This window comes from Artemia franciscana, chromosome 16 (assembly GCF_032884065.1).
Source record: "Artemia franciscana chromosome 16, ASM3288406v1, whole genome shotgun sequence".
NCBI classification, from domain to species: domain Eukaryota; kingdom Metazoa; phylum Arthropoda; class Branchiopoda; order Anostraca; family Artemiidae; genus Artemia; species Artemia franciscana.
In genome coordinates this window covers 25,605,423-25,624,050 of record NC_088878.1, presented here as the reverse complement: position 1 = coordinate 25,624,050, position 18,628 = coordinate 25,605,423, and the positions used below count along the sequence as shown (strand labels likewise).

Genomic DNA, 18,628 nt, shown 5'->3' with positions numbered 1-18,628 from the left:
GCAGCACTACTCACTGTTTGGTTATACTATTCCATCTAATAACCGAATGGCTATATCATAGAAATAATATTGTGGACTTGTTTTTGGTTGATTATCGTATAGTATTGACCTAATCCGCCATATTACCACGGTCGAAAACTTAAAGGTGATGGGTGCAAAAGAGCATATTCTACTACTTGTTATCCATTTTTTGGTCATTATCAGGGTGTTTATGTGCTTTTTCCGGGAGATCTAAACTCGGATTGGGCCGAAATAGCATGCGGTGCACCTCAAGGCAATCAACTTAGAGTCCTGTTGTTTTTAGTGGTGATAAATCACGTGCTTTCGGGAGTTAAAGATCATTTTAAATACGTTGATCCTGCTAAAATACCTAGTAGACAAACGCCAAGTCGTTCTATAGTTCAGTAGCGACCACAAACGCTTTTGTCGGCCAGTGTGACACATATGAGCTGCAATTCAACGAGAATATAACAAAAGTGATGAGATTCAACCCTTTAAAACGTAATCTCCCCTGTCATGACCCATGGTACCCAGTTAAATCAACCGTAGTTATAATCGGTGTCACTTTTTGTTCAGACTGCTCTTTTAGTCCCCATATTAGCCCACAAAACCTAGTATATAAAGGAAATATTATTTTTGTCTACTTTACGCTCTAATATTTTTGTCTACTTTACTACGACTGGATTTTTCTACAATGCAAACTCAAATTAGCTTATATGTGTTATGTGCGGCCATTATTCAAGACGCTCGTCTGGTCTGGGGCCCTTAAGTGCTTAATATAGTATATCTCAGTAAAGACATTGAAACCGTGGAGAAACGGGCTGTAAAAATCATACTTGGTAAAAACTACGTGTCTTATGAATCTGCTCTCAAGGTGCTAAAAATGTCCTCTCTCCGTGAGGACAGACACGAACTTATCCTCAAGTTTGGACACTCACTACTCGCGAGTCAGAAGCATAGTTCGTTGCTGCAACCTCCTTGTACAAATTGTCTGCCTATCCGAGGCAGGAATCAAATTTATCGATTGAGATGCCGACCCATTGTTTTGCGAACTCTTTTACTCCTATTTTTGTCAGTGAATTTAGTCGTTCGTAATTGATTCACCTTGTAATTTATTGATGTTGTAAACAATATCGTAATTTAGTTGTGGCCTAGGCCAAAATTATGAAGACTGTTTTTATTAAATGAATCTTGAATCTTATAATGAGAAAAAACGAAATCAGTCATATCTACATACCTGCAAACATTGATTTCATCTGAGAGCAACCTAGGACATGGCTAAAAGGGACGGGGAACCAATTTCTCTGAAAAATGGAAAGAGAGTGTCACAAGGGCGTAGAGGCTTATCCACAGTCAGGGCCACGGTGAAACGTTACATGAGATTTAAGGTTTCAATTCACCTTTTCAGCATTGCATAAAGCAATGTAATATGTTAAGAAGTTTGAATATTTGTTTTTATGTTCTGTTTGGTGATGGGTCTAAAAGTGGCATGGATTGATAAGCTTATGTCAATGCATAAAAAGTGCCTTTAGATAAACTTTTAAGATCTGTTATGTTCTAAAAACTGCTTTTAAAGTCCCTTTCATCACTCAAACGGTCTTTCAAGTGTAATGGCCACCTCAAAAAGCACGGGAAAGTGATAAGAGAAGAAAGCTACGTGCTAAAGCATGGGTGTCACAGGAATTATTAAACACGGGTTTCACTAGTACAGCTGTATTCCATTTTCACCCAGCAGAATTAGAGAAAATCAAAAAGAGCTGAATTTTGATTATTTTATACATGTTTCTTGGATCCAGCCTGAATTTATCTTAAAGCTTCAAGCTGGAGTTTTTGGTTTTAAACTGTTTTTTATTGATTATGATAGAGGTGGACGGACTAGGTTAGTACACAGAAAATAGGCTAAAATGCAGAATAGAGGCTAGATATAAAAATATTGAGTCACCAATAGGCTATACACATTGTGCCCTTTTAATAAAAGTTATTATCGTACCATGGGTCCAATTCAAAAACAAAAACAAATTCAAAAAGCACCGCCATTCTTTCTATTCAAGCTTTCAGACACCTTGGTTTTGATGATTAGTACTAAATGTCATTGTTCTTTTTCTTTTCCTTCTTCCTGTATGCAGATTGTTTCCTTTCTAATATGCACAATAGAGGCTAGTTATAGAAAACAATGGGTCACCATTGTGCACGTTTTTGCCTTTATGGAAGAAAAGAACAATGCATGTTTTTGCCCTTTTGGAAAAAATCTGTTATCTTTTCATTGGTCCAACTCAAAGCAAAAGTAAAAAGAAGCACTTTTTATTTCCGGTTTTCATTATTAACCTTGGTTTTCTGAGTAGTGCTTGATGATTTTTTTTTTCTTTCCTGAGTGGATTAGAATATTCTGATCAGAATCCCATAATTTTAGGCTATTCAGAAAGTGGTGCCCACAGAAAGTATTTATTTTGGTCTGGCGGGATGGGAGACGGGATTAGGGCCACCTTCTTTGCTTCAAAGCGATTTCTACTCAATATGTATTCTCAATATTTCTGTTTGTATCATTGTAATTGTTCTGACGTGCTTATGCTAGCTTTTGTTCTATTTTAGCCAATAAATCATATTCTATTCTAATATGTATTCACCAATGGTAACAGAAAACTTATTCTGTTTATACTTACGGTCTGTAAATTTTTCAAAATCAAATAAAAACTCTACGATTTGTTTGGTGCGGTCTGTAATATGTTCTGTTCGTAAAAAAGAAACCATAAACTAATTGAAATTCATGAACAACAAATTACTTTTGGTGAAACACTGCCAAACTTATGATGATTCCAAACAAGCTTCCATCGAAGTTTCGCTTTAATTTCCGTATTTTAACCCCCGTCCCTCTTGCACGTACATTCGCACTAGATCATGCTTGTTTGGAATTAAAAATAAAGTATAAGTTTATTTAAAGCTAATAAATTCTTCTTTTTTATTTTATTTTTAATATATGCAACGAGGTTTAGTTGTTGGAAAATTTAAGGTATTCATCTACACTATACACTTATACAGTATACATTATACACTTATGTAGAGGATATATCTTCTTGCAAAAAGAAGCATATTTGTTCTCAAAAAGTTCTCCCTTGTTAACATAAAACCAGGTAAGTATTAAACTTTATCGGTTTCTTTTAACACAGCCTCTTTTTTTTAATTTTATTGAGGTACATTGTACCAAGCAGAAGTGGTATTCAAACCTACCCCTTTACGAAGTAACGCTTTTAGAATACAAAATGAGTTTAAGTTATTTCTCTTCTCTTTTTGTAGCTCCGCACCAAGTCCACTAAGTCCTTCTCCGAGTCAAAGTCCGGTACAACCCCGTCATGTTGTGTTACCAAGAATGTCTGGTCAGCCTTCACAAATGGGTATGAGGCATCCGTACGGAGTTCAACATGGGAACGGATCTTATAATGGACTAGCAGTACCTTCTTCGTCCAATTCCTTTGATGTTTTAGGTAAGGGAATTGCTTTTCTTTTTGTGCAAAATTTTTGTATTTAATTTTTTTTTTTTTTTATTTTACCTTTTAGTTCTGAAAATAACAGAGCAGAGACGGTAAAAACCTTCAAAAAATACTGTATCTTACAAAAACGTTTATTGGGATAATACCATAGATGGAATTTTCGTCTGCTTACATGATGAAAGCGTAACTCTCAGCCAAATTATGATCCATTTTTATAGCACTTGGTATTAACCAAGTGACATATAGCAATCGCAAATTCTGTCGGTCTGTCGGTCCCGGTTTTGCTACTTTAGGCACTTCCAGGTAAGCTAGGACGATGAAATTTGGAAGGTGTATCAGGGACCGGACTGGATTAAATTAGAAATAGTCGTTTTCCCGATTTGACCATCTGGGGGGGGGGCCGATAATTCAGAAAAAATAGGAAAATTGAAGTATTTTTAACTTACGAACGGTTGATCAGATCTTAATGAAATTTGATGTTTGGAAAGATATCATGTCAAGATGCATGATTGACATAACCGGAACGCATCCGCTCTCTTTGGGGTAGTTGGGGGGGGGGGGGTTCATTCTGAAAAAATAGAAAAAATGAGGTATTTTTAACTTACGAACGGATGATTGGATCTCAATGAAATTTGATATTTAGAAGGATATCGTGTCTCCAAGCTCTTATCTTAAATCCCAACCGGATCTGGTGACATTGGGCGAGGGGGGGGACCTAAAATCATGAAAAACGTTTAGATTGGAGGGATCGGGATAAAACTTGGTGGAAAAAATAATCAGAAGTCATAGATACGTTATTTGCATAATTGGAACGGATCGGCTCTATTGGGGGGGGGGGGGGTTAATTCTGAAAAATAAGAAAAAATTACGTATTTTTAACTTACGAAGGAGTGATCGTATCTTCATGAAACTTCATAATTAGAAAGACCTCGTTACTCAGATCTCTTATTTTAAATCTGAACCGGATGAAGCGTAATTGGGGGGGGGGGTAGTTGGGGGGACCGGAAATCTTAGAAAATACTGAAAGCGGTGAGATCAGGATGAAACTGGATGGGAAGAATAGAAACCTGTCTAAGATACGTGACTGACATAACTGGACCGGATCTGCCCTCTTTGGTAGAGTTGGGGGGGGGGGGTAATTTTGAAAATTTAAGTATTTGTAACTTACGAAAGGGTGACCAGATCTTAATGAAATTTGATATTTAGAAGGATCTTGTGCTTTAAAGCTCTAATTTTAAATTCCGACCAGATCCTGTGACACTGGGGGGAGTTGGAGGGGAAACTGGAATTCTTAGAAAACGTGAAAATTGGGGTATTTTTATCTTACGAAAAAGTGATCGGATCTTAATGTAATTTGATATTTAGAAGGAATTCACGTCTTAGAGCTCTTATTTCAAATCCCGACCAGATCTTTTGACATTGGGAGGAGTTGGAGGGGAAAATTTTGGAAAAACACTTGAAGTTGAGGAATCGGGATGAAGCTTGGTGGATAGAATAAACAAATGTCCTTGATACGTGATGGACAGAATCGTACTGGATTCGCTCTCTTTGGGGGAGTTGGGGGGAGGGTTTCAGTGATTTGGCGAGTTTGGTGCTTCTGGACGTGCTAGGACGATGAAAATTGGTAGGCGTGTCAGGGAGCTGCACAATTTGACTTGATAAAGTCGTTTTCCCATATTCGACCATCTGGGGGGCTAAAGGGAGAGGAAAAATTAGAAAAAATTAGGTATTTATAACTTACGAGTGGGTGATCGGATCTTAATGAATTTTGATATTTAGAAGGATATCGTGACTCAGAGCTCTCATTTTAAATAGTGACCGGCATTAAGCCTCTTATTTTCCTTTTTAAATCAATCTATTGATTCATAGAATTGTGTTAGAGTTCATAACATATGATCTCTTGGCTCTTAGCTCTTCTTGCCTCGTCACAAGTGCCATATGAGCTCTTAGCTCTTGTTGTAAACATTATTCACAGAAATTGTCCGTAAATTGTCCGTAAAATATTCAGCTAGATTGTTCACATTGCGGTAAAGGCTTGTTAAGTTCTATTGGTAAAAAGCTAAAGCTGCAAAGGGGAAATTGCCCAAGGTCCATAGTGGCAATCACATCTATGGACCTTGGGTGTGCATTATCTTTAGTGAAAGGTAAAAATGTACAAAGTTTTCCGCGTCCTATTAATAAAATGTGAATGCTCAGAATAATCTTTCAGCATACGTAAGATGAAGTGCTAAGTTTCCATAGTTTCACTTGCTACGTTTTTGCACAGAAACGAATGATTTTGCGCTATGATTGTTTTTTTGATGCATTTTTGTGCAAAAATGAACGGTTTTGTGCTTTCTTGCGCGAGTGTTGTATGAGCGCGGTTTTGTGCTATTTTTTGTGCGAAAACGAACGGTTTTCTTTTTTTAGCGCAAGATCGATACGCACAGTTTCGTGATGCCAATAATTTTGTGCTATGCTTTTGCACAAAAGCGAACGTTTATCTACTTTCTTTCGGATGTAACCCGTTCGTATAAGCTCACACGTTGCGATAGTTCAGTTGCTGCTTTGGAATATTTTAACAGACGAGTTGGAAAAAACTAGATTCAAATATAAAAAAGTGAGGCTTATTAATGTAAAAAAAAAAAGGCAAGACCTATCAGCCTAAAAACTTTAAAAAAGGTAAGACCTATCAGCCTAAAAGCTTAAAAAATGGGAAGACTTATCAGACCAAAAACTTTATATATCTTCAAATAGCCAGCTTTAATGTTTAGATTTGTCAGTAATTGTTAACACTAGAACAGTTACACACACTGGTGATGGAGTGGAGGGCTCTGAAGCCTTAAATTACAGTTTTATCAGAGATACTGCTGATGGTTTCATGTTTTGAGACTATTTCCCGAAGACGTAAGATTTTCTCAAGGCTCATCCTTAGTGTGGGTCTTTAAATTATATCCACTTGTAATTACACCACCGCTGATAGACCTTGCCGCTATGGTTAAGAGCCGATGTTGTCTGACGATTTCTCTTTTTTTCTTTTCTTATCTATTCTTTTCTTCTTTTTCCTGTTTTTTCTTCCCTTGTTTCTCTTTTTTTCTTCTCTTTTCATCTGTTCTTCCTCTGCTCTTCTTTCTCCTCTCTTCTCTTTCCTTCTATCTCCTCTTTTCTCTTCTTTCTCCTCTCTTCTTTTTTCTTCAAAGATTATATTCCCTTTCTATTCTCTTGTCGCTTATTCATAGCAGTTTTGTTCTTAGTTGTCATTTGAATGGCTTAGCAGCAGAAATAATCTCCAGAATTCCATACTTGAACTACTTGGGAAAGAGTTTCGACCTTTCCATACAATAACACATATAATCGTCAAGACAATTAATTTTCCATCTTTATTCACAGCCCCACCACCACTTGATAAAAAAAAACAATGGGAAAGGGAATGGATGGAATAATAAGGAAAAAATTTTTTGGAAAAAAATTGAAATGGCAAATTATCTTCGTGTTGAAATAAGCTAGTGAAGAATGTATTTTGACCAATCGATTCAGCGTTGATCGAGATTCAGTCAAAATATTTGCACGCCCAGGGCTGCCAAGGCTTGCGCGTTACCTCTGAGGTATAAAAGAGTGTGTTTCAATGAAAAGTGTGCAAGTTGGTCACCCTGTTCCTGGGGTTAATTATACTTCTGATGAAGTTACCAACTACTGACATTCGACATGAATGGAAACTAACACCCAAAAAGAGTGATCTTAACTCTTCGACTTCCCCTCTTTGGTAAAAGAGTGCATTTCACACGAAAAATGTGCAAGTTGGCAACACTGCTCTCACTGACAGCTGTCGTTCTGAACTGGGCTTCAGATCTTGTAAATCTTGTATTTTGATAGCAGATATTGTAACTTAAAAAGACTAATTAGTAAAACCATATATTGTAGACTTTTAATAACTAGTTCTAAGAATAGTACCGAAGGATGTAATAAAACTTGATCAATAAAAGTTATAATATTCATACTCAAGAATTATAACTTTTCTAATAACTCAAGACTAATATAATTTCTAATAACTATTACTATTCTTATTGCTTATTACTATTCCAGAAACTATTGTAATAATTCTTATCACTATTCTAATTACTATTCTTGTTATTTTCTAATAACTATTCTAATAAAACATACTCAAGAGAAGTATGAACTACTCAGAATTTTCTTTTTTGCTATAAACTCAGTCTATTTCAAACTTTATTTTTGGGCTACTCAAAACTTACTGGTTTCCTAATTTGGCAATTTTTATTTCGGAAACTATTTTCCTATTTTGATACTCAAGAATTAGACTATACTTTCTTTCTACATTTCTTGTCCAAAATCCCCAAAATTTTAAATATTTAGAACCAAAGGGATGTTGGTACCAATACCAGTCCCTTATTAGGTATTTTGGGACTGGTTTCCTTATTAAAAATTAATTTTATTTTGGTGCCAAAATCAGTCCCAAAATCTGGTATATTAGGACTGATGTCCTTGTTAAAAATGAATTTTTGTAAATATCAGGTCTTTTTAAAGCCCCTCCATTAAACTTCCAGAAAAATTTATATCATGTTAATTCTATTTTTTTTTTCAGACGAAAATTCAGGCGAACTTTCGGACGAAAAGTTTGATCCTGGACATAACTCTCTGGCTGCTTCACAGTCTGGTGTTTCTAGGCAGCAACTTATTAATAGTCCCTGTCCAATTTGTGGGGACAAAATCTCGGGTTAGTTTTCCATTCTTCTTATTCTCCTAATTGGAAATCTAGTCATTGCCTCTTTTTCTTCGTCCTTCATCCTCTTCTCCCTCTTTTTCTCTAGTCATTGCCTCTTTTTCTTCTTCCTTCATCCTCTTCTCCCTCTTTTTCTCTAGTTATTGCCCCTCTTTCTTTTCTTTTTTAATACTCAGCTTTTTTCCTTCTACGCACAATGGAGACTAGTTATGAGTCATTTTTCCTTCTTATATGCCGCTTACTGTCCAATTTGTCCAATATCCGGAAATGAACAGTCTCTGGCAAAATCTCTGATTAGTTTTCTATCCGTCTTATTCTCCTCGTGCATAATCTAGTCATTGCCTTTCTTTCCTTTTCCTTCCTCATCTTCTTCCTCTTTTTTTCTAGTCATTGCCTGTTTTCATCCTTTTTCTTTTAATATGCAGCTTTTTCCCCTCTAATACGCAGAATAGAAATTAGTTACGAGTCACTTCTTCTTTTTTTCCCATATGTAGCTTCTTTTCGAGTTTGTGCAATGTCTGGCAATGAACAGTCCCTGTGACATCTTATTCTCCTTGGTCGTAATCTAGTCATTGCCTTTTTTTCCTTCTCCATGTTCTTCCTCTTTTCCTTCCTCTTTTAAGTTGCAGCGTTTTCCGTACTAATACGCAGAATAGAGATTAGTTATGAGTCACTTCTTCTTCTAATAAGCAGCTCCTTGTCCAATTTGTCCAATGACCAGCAATGAGCAGTCTCTGTAACAAAATATCGGGTCATTTCATATTCTTCTTGTTCTTCTAATTAATAATCTTTGCCTCCTTTTCACTTGCTCTTTACGTTTTTTAAATATATTTAATTTTAAGGACAGAACCGGCCAATGTACTAGAAATATCACAAGATTAATAAGCAATAACGAAACAGGGTAATAATATCTAAGTAATAAGATACTAATATTCTTGGTTCGTCCTCAGCGCTTGAAAATAGAAATATAAAAAAGGTACAAAAAATTAAGCTAAAAAACTAGAAAAATAAAGAACACGGAGATTAAAATCCCCCCCCACACCCAAAAAAAACTGTACAATTGGGACTATTCACAGCTGAGCCATTTTCTCGACCTATTGGATTCCAAAGAGCAATTCAGATCTGTATTGCCTCAACTGTAAGGTTCAGTAATAGTATATTTTCCCTGTTTTTTGTTGTAATTTTCTGTTTTCTTTTTATTTCCTATTTTGTATCAATTTTTTCACTATTTTCGCTTTTATCTGTTTTTTTTTTTTGTAAAACTTAGATTTTCCTTTGTAAATATTTAGTGCTAAATGTGGGTCGTATGTCGTATCTGGGATGTGGTGATGGCTCTCGGGAACATATTGTGATATAAATTGTATGTACAGTACTACTTATATACAATACTTCTTAAAAAACAAGCTGCTGGCTATATGTTCCATTTTCAAATCATATCAATTAAGTCATATTTCTTTTTTCTTTTTTCGATTCTAGTGTCAAAGTTTTTGAGTAGCTCCACCATCGTACACTCATTCCCCGAAATTAGGGACATGTTTGCCCCCAAAAGTAACAAACATTAAGGCCATTTGAGACAAAATAGTTTGTTGACAGAGGATTTACATTATTACATTACCTTAAACATTAGTTTGTTTTGCCTTAACGTCGGTTGACTGTGGAATTTTGTCGGGAACGTTTTCAATCAAAGCAGGTCGCACCACGGAAAATTCGAAGAGCTGTAAATTTGATAAAATGACAATTCTTTTGAAATATTTTTGGCATTTTTCTTGGAGGTATACTAAACAGTTTTTGGGGCAATGCTTTCCTGAATTTTAAAGAGGAAATTCTGCTCCATTTGATCAAAAAGACAAAATTTACACTTCGTAATGATGTAATTTTCCTAAAACTTAAATACATCTATTTCCGGCACAAAATAAGAGAAGTCACAAGATTTTTCTAAGATTTCAGGGAAAGTAGATGTCGGTTTTTAGTTTTCTACCATTTATTCGGAGTGCTTATCCAAGATGTACAAGTTAGGGCAAGTTCGTCCAATCAATTCTAAATAGTTTGGCTATACAAACTGAAAAAATTTATAATAGACCAGATAGGCTGATTCTTTACGGTATCGAATTTCCTTAAACTAACTATTTATTCGGAATAGCTATTTATCAATCAAGCAAATTCTTATGTGGTAATTGAAAACGATACGTTGCAATTTTGAGACCGCCTCTGTATACATAAATTTTTCAAAGATACGTGTGTTATATCACCTTTTGTAAAAAGACACTTGTGTTACACCATCCTTTATAATAAGATGTAGTTTTTGCCAGAAATTGCACTATATTTTGTATTAACTCTTGCTACTTACCAAAGGCACGTGGATATAACAAAATGGCTTTCAAGTGTCCTCTTAAACATCTCTGTGGAGTTATAGTGCCCCACAAGTGGCGATAAAAGAAAGAAAAGAGACACATTTATGTTTCCCGTGAATAAGGGATTTTCCTTCTGAGGGAGGGGGACTATAGTTTTCGTGAATAGGGTGCTGGATCGTGCTGATTACTGCGGTGCACTGTTCATTTCGATATGACTCCATCCGATGCCCTTTCCGAGGGTTTTCAAGCTAAAGTTCCTTAAATCTGTTGTCGCAAAATTAATCGGCTCTAAATAGCAATTCCTCCTAACCTGACCGTTTTTTCAGAGCGTGTTCTTAAATTTTTGGTTGGGCTACGATTCGTTCTTTATAAGGTTGCATCACATATGTATATGTGTTACTGTGAATGATCGAAATCTGGTTAATGTCTATCACCGGCGAATGTCCGAAATTTCTTTTTCTCTGCTTGGATTCAATTATCTTTGCGAGTCAGCTTTTTCAGTCTTGCGCAAACTATGATGGTAAAAGTTAAAGTTAAATTAGATTATCTTAGTTTAGGTTATGTTGGATAAGGTAAAAATTGGTTATGAATATCCAAATTAGAAATGGATTAAAAGCCTAAGCTAATCTAACCTACCCTGGCATCTTCAAACATGGCCTATTTTAATAAAAATTCAGGTGACTTCTTTAGTTTCATTGCCTTGAAATAAACTAACGTTTATTGTGTGTATTTTTAAAACTTTTATTTTCAGATCTTCAAATCTTAATTTTATAAGAAGTGAATCTTAATCCAAACATACTTCCCCATTCCCACAATTTTATAGGGGTCATCTGGTGGTGGGATTAGACCTAAATTTACTTATTTTCTTAGGAAATCCTTTGAATAGAAGGTCGATGCATATGTATCGTTTCAAAACTTATGACTAAATTTATTATGAAAAATTTATAAATAAGTTTATTTATTTATGAAAATTTATGATTTATTACAAATATATTTATTATTACTTTTATTATGACTAAATTTATTGACCTGCATTAAACCAAAGGATAGTATTCTGTCTACAAAAGGACCTATTTCTGAAGAATTTGTGAGATACGCCCTTTTTGGGTAGGAAAACCTATACTCTATGTGACAAAGTGGATTTTTTAGTTATTTTTGTCATTCTTTCTGATAATTATTTTTATAGGCTTCCATTATGGTATATTTTCTTGTGAATCGTGCAAGGGATTTTTCAAGCGTACTGTACAGAACAAAAAGAATTATGTTTGTCTGCGAGGTGCTTCTTGTCCAGTAACTGTTGCCACTAGGAAAAAGTGCCCTGCGTGTCGATTTGAAAAATGCCTTACAACTGGAATGAAATTAGAAGGTAAAGGTTTTTTTTTAATACTTGAATTAATCCTTCTTTTGGGGTTCTATATTTGAACCACAGACTTAGCAAAAAAAAAACTAAGCAAAGAGAAAACGGGTTTTAATTTTGACAAAGCAGTGAACAAAAAATAAAATATAAAAACAAAACTACACTTTAACCAAAAAATAAAATATTCCGAATATTTTGGCCCCCTCTTCGGAAGCCTTTCTCAACGGAAAAAAATTAAAAATGACAAAAAAGAAGAAAAAATGTTTTTTTTTTTCGAATATAACTCACAAAAAAAAACACGACAACTAAACACAGAAAAAAAATTAAATAAGAACGACAAATAAATAAGAACAACTTACAATATAAACAAACTCTCAGCACTGATGGTAATAACTTAAGACAAAATCAAAGCAAATGTTTATAATGAAAACGTGGGTTCTTTTCCTCTGCAACAATCGGTGTATAAATGGGAATCTGTTAAAAGTGAAATTTATATTTACTTGAACAAAACAAAAGGTCACTAAACCTCAGGTCCACCACCCCTAAAGAAATCTTACAGATTAATGAAACAAATTTATGAATTATAAATCGAATGGATTTTTTCATTTGCTAATATTTTTTTCATTTTTTCGTGTGTTTATTTGTCGTGTTTTTTGGTGTTATATTTTTAAAAACATTTTTTTTTCTTCTTTTTTGTCGTTTATAAATTTTTTTTTCGTTGAGAAAGGCCAAAATATTCGGAATATTTTATTTTTTTAGTTAAAGTGTAGTTTTGTTTTTATATTTTATTTTTTGTCCACTGCTTTGTCGAATTAAAACCCTTTTTTTCTGCTCAATTGTTTGTCAATGAAAAAGCAGTGTGGCCTAAGAAATTATTTAAGACTTAGCAATAATTGCCATTCCTTTGGGTGAGTTTTATGGTCCTTGAACTTGCCTTTTCATGATCTCTACATTTGATAATAAATCAACATTGCTTATTAACGATTTTTTTGAAGAGAAGTGAAATTTTTTTTCGCTCCATGAAACCTCTAAACTGCCAAGAATAGTGGAGACGAAATAGGATTGTTTCAATTGGTTAGCTGAAAAAAACTGAAAAATTGAGTTTGTTTGAATCGATTAGGTGAAAAATTAAGTTGAGATTGTTTGAATTGGTTAAGTGGGAAAATTGATTAGGTTAAAAATCTAGTTGAAAAAAAAAACAAACTATTTTTTGGAATCATGCAATTTCTTGAATTTGTGGGGGCGAAATTGAAGAAAAAGAGAGTGAAAAATCTGAAAAAAAAATAAGCTAAAAACAGAGTGTGTATCTGTCCTTCGAAGGTTTAGCTGTCTTGGGGAATCAAAAGATTGTAAATGCTTGAATTTTTATTGAAGAAAACTATTGTCAAACCTAACTGAATAGTTTCACTGATCTATCTTCTCGGCTCAACGTGACAACACTGATGAAAAGTCTGATACTGCCTTAAAAAGTTTTGATGTATTTTGGAAATAAAACGAATTAATAATTTTTAGAAAATCTTGGTTTCCAGTTATGAATAGGGGCTTGGGTAGATGGGTGTAGGGAACAAAAATAAATCTTTTTATTTTGGTTTTTCTTGGTATTTACAAGATGATAACTTTTAATGTTAATGCTTTGAACCCCCTTTGGTTTTAAAAATTGATACTGTTTTATATTTCATTATATCTTTTTGTGTCTGTAGGTGTGTTTTTGGATATTGGAATCATTTGTATTGCAATTCTATTATTCCATAACAAATTGTTTTATTATTATTATAGAATATTTTTATACATCATATTATTTTATGTATTAAATTTTATGCGTGTTACAATAAAATTAGATTTTTATAAATATTACAATTGGAAAAGTTTAAAATTTTGGAAGTTTGTGGAAGTTAGGGAAGTTTTATCCTGTAAAAAATTCTTAAATTTGTTCTTTCCTTTAAATTGGGAAATTTTTTCCTGTTAAATATAAAATGTCGGATAATGTTTAAGCTACACGCTACGAAACAATCTTAGTTATTTTAAAAAGAACCTCTCTATGATTTGTATGCAAAGTAAACATTTCATACATTTAAATTGAAAAAATCTAAATTTTATTCACTTAGAAACTGTGAATGCTTCATTTAATAGTATAAAGGTAAGATATCGTATAATATAAAGGTTCCAATTCCATGAATGCTTTTATTTTAATAGAAAGTAGTTATAATAATAGAAAACTAATAGACAAAGCCTTGATTCCATATTTTGGTTTTCATGGAGGCAAATTCTCAGGGGTGGCTCGAAGGACCAAGGCAAGGAGGCGGGGGGTAAGATTCCAGCATTTAAACAACATTGGTCACATTATACGACTCGTGAAAATTTATTATAGTTAACCTTCTATAATTTATACTTATCTACGCAGACAAAGAAGAAGCGAAAACTTCGTACATCCTGTGTAACTAAGGACAGCTATGTTTGTATTCGCTTATTTTTCCAAGTGGACCACCACTGGACAATCTTGTTTAAGGCAGTGGCATCGGTGAGGTCTTTTTCGTATGCCTATAACATAAGGAATCTAGTCAAAAAACAATCATGGTAGTTCTCAGCAAATTTTTTACAAGCTTGAGCTTGCTAAAAGTTCTTTCTGCAGCAGCAACAAGTGCTGTTGCAGCCAATTTGAAAATGTGATTGGCTTATTTAAGCTGGTGTTGTCGGCAGTTTTCTTCACCTAGGACTTCTCTTAAGTAAGCAGCGCAGTGGCAAAATCGAAATTGAACTTCAAGCTCTACGTGAAAAACACTAGAATATGGATGTCTTTCTACTTGAAAGGCAATAGAATCTGGAGGTCTCTACTTGAAAAGCACTAGAATTTGGATGTCATTCTACCCAAAAAGCACTAGAATCTGGAGGTCTTTCTACTTGAGAAGCGCTAGAATCTGGAGGTCTTTCTACTTGAAAAGCACTAGAATCTGGAGGTTTTTCTACTTGAAAAGCACTAGAATCTGGAGAACTGAAATTTCTACCGTGAAAATTTCCAACGGGCTTATAAGTCCCTCTACAAGATTATCCTTATTTTCATTAAAAAAAGCAAACAAAATAAACAATTGATTCCTGTGAGTTTTTCATTTCACGCCTGAAATTTCCCCCTCCACGGAAATATTTCCGGAAACCCCCGATGGCAAGTTTCTTCTGGGGAAAATTCCCATGGAGAATTTTTTCCGGTGGAACCACATGGAAAAATTCCCCCAGAACATCTTCACATGTAAAATTGAGTCGCGAAAGAGAAAGTACGATAGATGAAACGAATTCGATACATGAATTCTGGTTAATACCCCCTCCCCTCCATTTAAAATTTTCTCTGGAAAATTCCCCTGGATAATTCCCTTCCAGCGATGTTTTCCCTGTGGAAAATTGAATCTCACTAAAAATCACCCCACCGTCACCCTGAAAAATGTCTATAGTTTCCAATAACAAGTACAATGTATAAGCAATGTACATTTTTATTATTTTTTTTTTTTTTTTTGCCTTTCCCCTTGGGCTGTGGGGGTTATTATTCCCAAATGCATAGTTATTGGAATTTTTAAATATGCTGAATATGTTTTTCTCAAAATGTTGATTAGATGTCTTTGGGGTGGAAGGAGGGCTAGTTGCCTCAAATATTTCTCGTCACTTAAAGAGGGCATTTGAACTTTTGGTTTCCCTTTGAATGCATCTTCTCCCGATTTTCTGGGATTATTGGTTTTTAGGACCTAGGATCATCACCCCTGGGGAAAAAACAAAGACAAGCAAATAAACCCTCAACCGTGATCTTTCTCCTGGCAAAAAAAAAAAAATATAAATCTCAATTTCTTTTTTGAATATGGGGACTGAAACCTCAGCAATTATCTGAAGTGCCGAATCTAAGCATGTGATTTCCATTAAAATTCCTTGACTTTTGGTTGTTTTTTTTCCATTTTCCAAAAATCAGTCAAGTTTTCTCAGCTTGTGAGAGTTGCGTTTACTATCGGGCCAGCCTGATCCTTACATACAGTTTGTTGCTGCGAACTGTATGATAATTGCACTGGATAAACATATTATCCTGAATGTTACCCTTTAAATTCAATTAAACTAACCCACTACCATTTAACTTGGCTTAGGCTTTAGACTATATTTGAGACACTGGAGTTCTTCCTTAATAAATAATATTATACATCTTTAAAAAAAAAAGTTTTTTAGCAACCTTTTTGGCAAGTATTTCTACACAGATTTTTCGACGACGACGAAGATAAGAAACCATACCACTGCCTAGGGTGTGGCATTTGTATGGTTGGTGGCCAGGAAAGATTTTTTCATTGTGAGAAATGTGACATATGCCTACCAAAGGAACTTGAACCTAAGCACAAATGTACTGAACAAATATCCCGTGGAAATTGTCCAATTTGCCTTGAAGGGATACATACTAGTCCCTTCAAGGCAAATTGGCATGTACCCTCTTGCGGGCATTTTATTCACATGACTTGTTTCAAAGATCTAGTCAAAGGTGGGCACTATAGTTGCCCTGTTTGTCAAAAATCTGTGTTGAATATGGAGGCCGTTTGCAGAAGTAAGGATGAAGAGATTGTGGCAACCCCAATGCCCCATGAATATGCCAATTATTTTATTGGGATTCTTTGCAGGGATTGTCATCAAGAATCTTCTGTTCTTTACCATCCGTTTGGAGCCAAGTGCTACTCTTGTGGGGTCTACAATACATGTGGCCCCTCTGATCCTCAACTTTTTACTGAGTCTCTAGAAGTAACCACTCAACGTAGGAGAGCGAATCAGTAGCGAAACATCTGTTGCTGCACAAGAGGTATCAATTCCAACATCGCAAAGTGGTAAAGTTGAACCAGATATACAAGAAGAGAATAAAACAAATTTCCCAGATGACTCCGTGCCTGAATCTCCACTCCCTGACATTAAACAGCAGGAAAGCCCATCTGTAAAGTTATTGTATTCCTGTAAAGAAGTATGTTTGAATGTTTACTGTGTGTTTTGTATGTTAGAATAGAATAGAATCGGTTTTATTTGCACAATCTCTCATAGTCATAAAACTAAATGGCGCTTGTGCTTACAAAAAAAGGATTAAATCAAACAACGAAAAAATCAGAAGACGAATAGGATTAAACCAACAATTGTTATACTTTGATGCAAAGAAAGGGATGAATGAGTTGAAAAAACGATTTGTGCGTGAAGGAGGTGCTGCTAATCTGTCAATGTTCTTCGACCTAGTACTTTGATGTTTCACTAAAACTGGTGGTAGTATCGATCTGTGTTTATCATTTCTGAGAAGATATTGGCCAAATTCAAGGATCAAACTGAGATGACGCTCTTGAAGAAAGGGAATTTGTAAAATGGATAATGCTAACTTATATTCAGTAAAAGCATCTAGTATGTTTACTAAATTGTATGTTTACTGTGTCTCCAGTTAATTTTGTTGGCTGAAGTCTTAGAATTTTTCTTCAACCATATCCTACGTTACCCAAAAAGCCGTTGGCAGATCAACCGGAAAGTTATTTTTGAGATTTACCTGAGAATCGTCTTGTGGAATGTCGATTAAGGAAAATATTTCCAAAGTCGAAAATAATAATAATAATAATAATAAAAAAATGGCATGCTAATGTCATTACTGTGACGCCCAAATGCTGTCTCTCGCTTTTAAAATTCTAGGCTAATTTCCAAAAAAAAAGTTTCATAGCAGAAGGTGGGACGAGTTTCCTCAGAGGGAGGGAGGGTTAGCAGGACAATGAGGGCCAGGCATCACAGTTAGATATTCTCAATCAAGATTGCTCAACTGACTCTTCCTTTTGAGACAACTTAGCAAATAGCTTTCTGCGATTATCCCGGAAGTGGGAAGATATGAGGTATATCCTTTACGACAACATTCCTTTATATGACAACCCTGTTCTGTTTCAGCTATTCGAGAAGATAGAACAAGAGGTGGCCGAAGCACATATCAGTGTCATTATAACGTAACTCCTAGTGTACAGTCTGTATCTGGATCTAGTGTTCAGTGGACAGACTCACTTCAGACTATGGGCTACCTGTCTGGTTTATTGCCAGAAGATCCTGCATGGAAACAAACGGAAAACAAAGCGACAATTCCACCATTATTGCTGGTATCTCTCTTTCTTTTTTCTTTTTTTTTAATATTAATTTGAATCTAAAGCAAATATAGGGAACATTTTTCATTTCGATGAACGACTAAGTTACCGGTCAAAAAACTGTTAAGTTCCAATATTTAGGGGTGGAGTCAATTTGATTATTTAACGTTTTTTCGGTTGATATACCAAAAAAGGGCATTTTTCAGTGAAAATACCAAAAAAAAAATGTTTTTAAAAATAGATAAAGGGGGCAGCTAAAGTCCAATGGGAGAAATTGCCTTCCCATTTCAAAAGACGCGCTTGGCCTACTCTGACTAGAAAAAACATAAGTTTTACACTAAAAAGAGTTCAAGCTGGCAGCTAGTATTAAGCAGTTTTAAATTGAAGTTAGGCTAAAAGCTAAAAACACCTAATTTGTGGGATGGTTCATGGGCCCCATCGTTAAATCTCTGAGCAATAAATAGCAAAAGTAATAGATGCAAAAAATGAGCATTTTCTTGTGTGTCCAGAAGTGCTACTATCTACTATTACTAGACGCTTGTCAGTTTTTACAAAGTCACAGCAAAACCATTAAAGGTTCATTCACAATGATATTTTACTAATACCGGTATTAAGCT

The 18,628-nt window shown here is 34.8% G+C and overlaps 1 protein-coding gene across 1 annotated transcript in view; it reads left to right on the top strand.

The window, feature by feature from the left end:
- The window catches only part of LOC136037276 (nuclear hormone receptor FTZ-F1 beta-like), a 120,315-nt gene that overhangs the window by 88,148 nt on the left and 13,539 nt on the right, over positions 1–18,628 (top strand). Inside the window, exons 6-9 of the mRNA XM_065719912.1 lie at positions 3,292–3,479; positions 8,065–8,196; positions 11,740–11,919; positions 17,824–18,026. Coding sequence (XP_065575984.1) covers positions 3,292–3,479; positions 8,065–8,196; positions 11,740–11,919; positions 17,824–18,026 — 703 coding nt within the window. The remainder of the gene's footprint in view (positions 1–3,291; positions 3,480–8,064; positions 8,197–11,739; positions 11,920–17,823; positions 18,027–18,628) is intronic.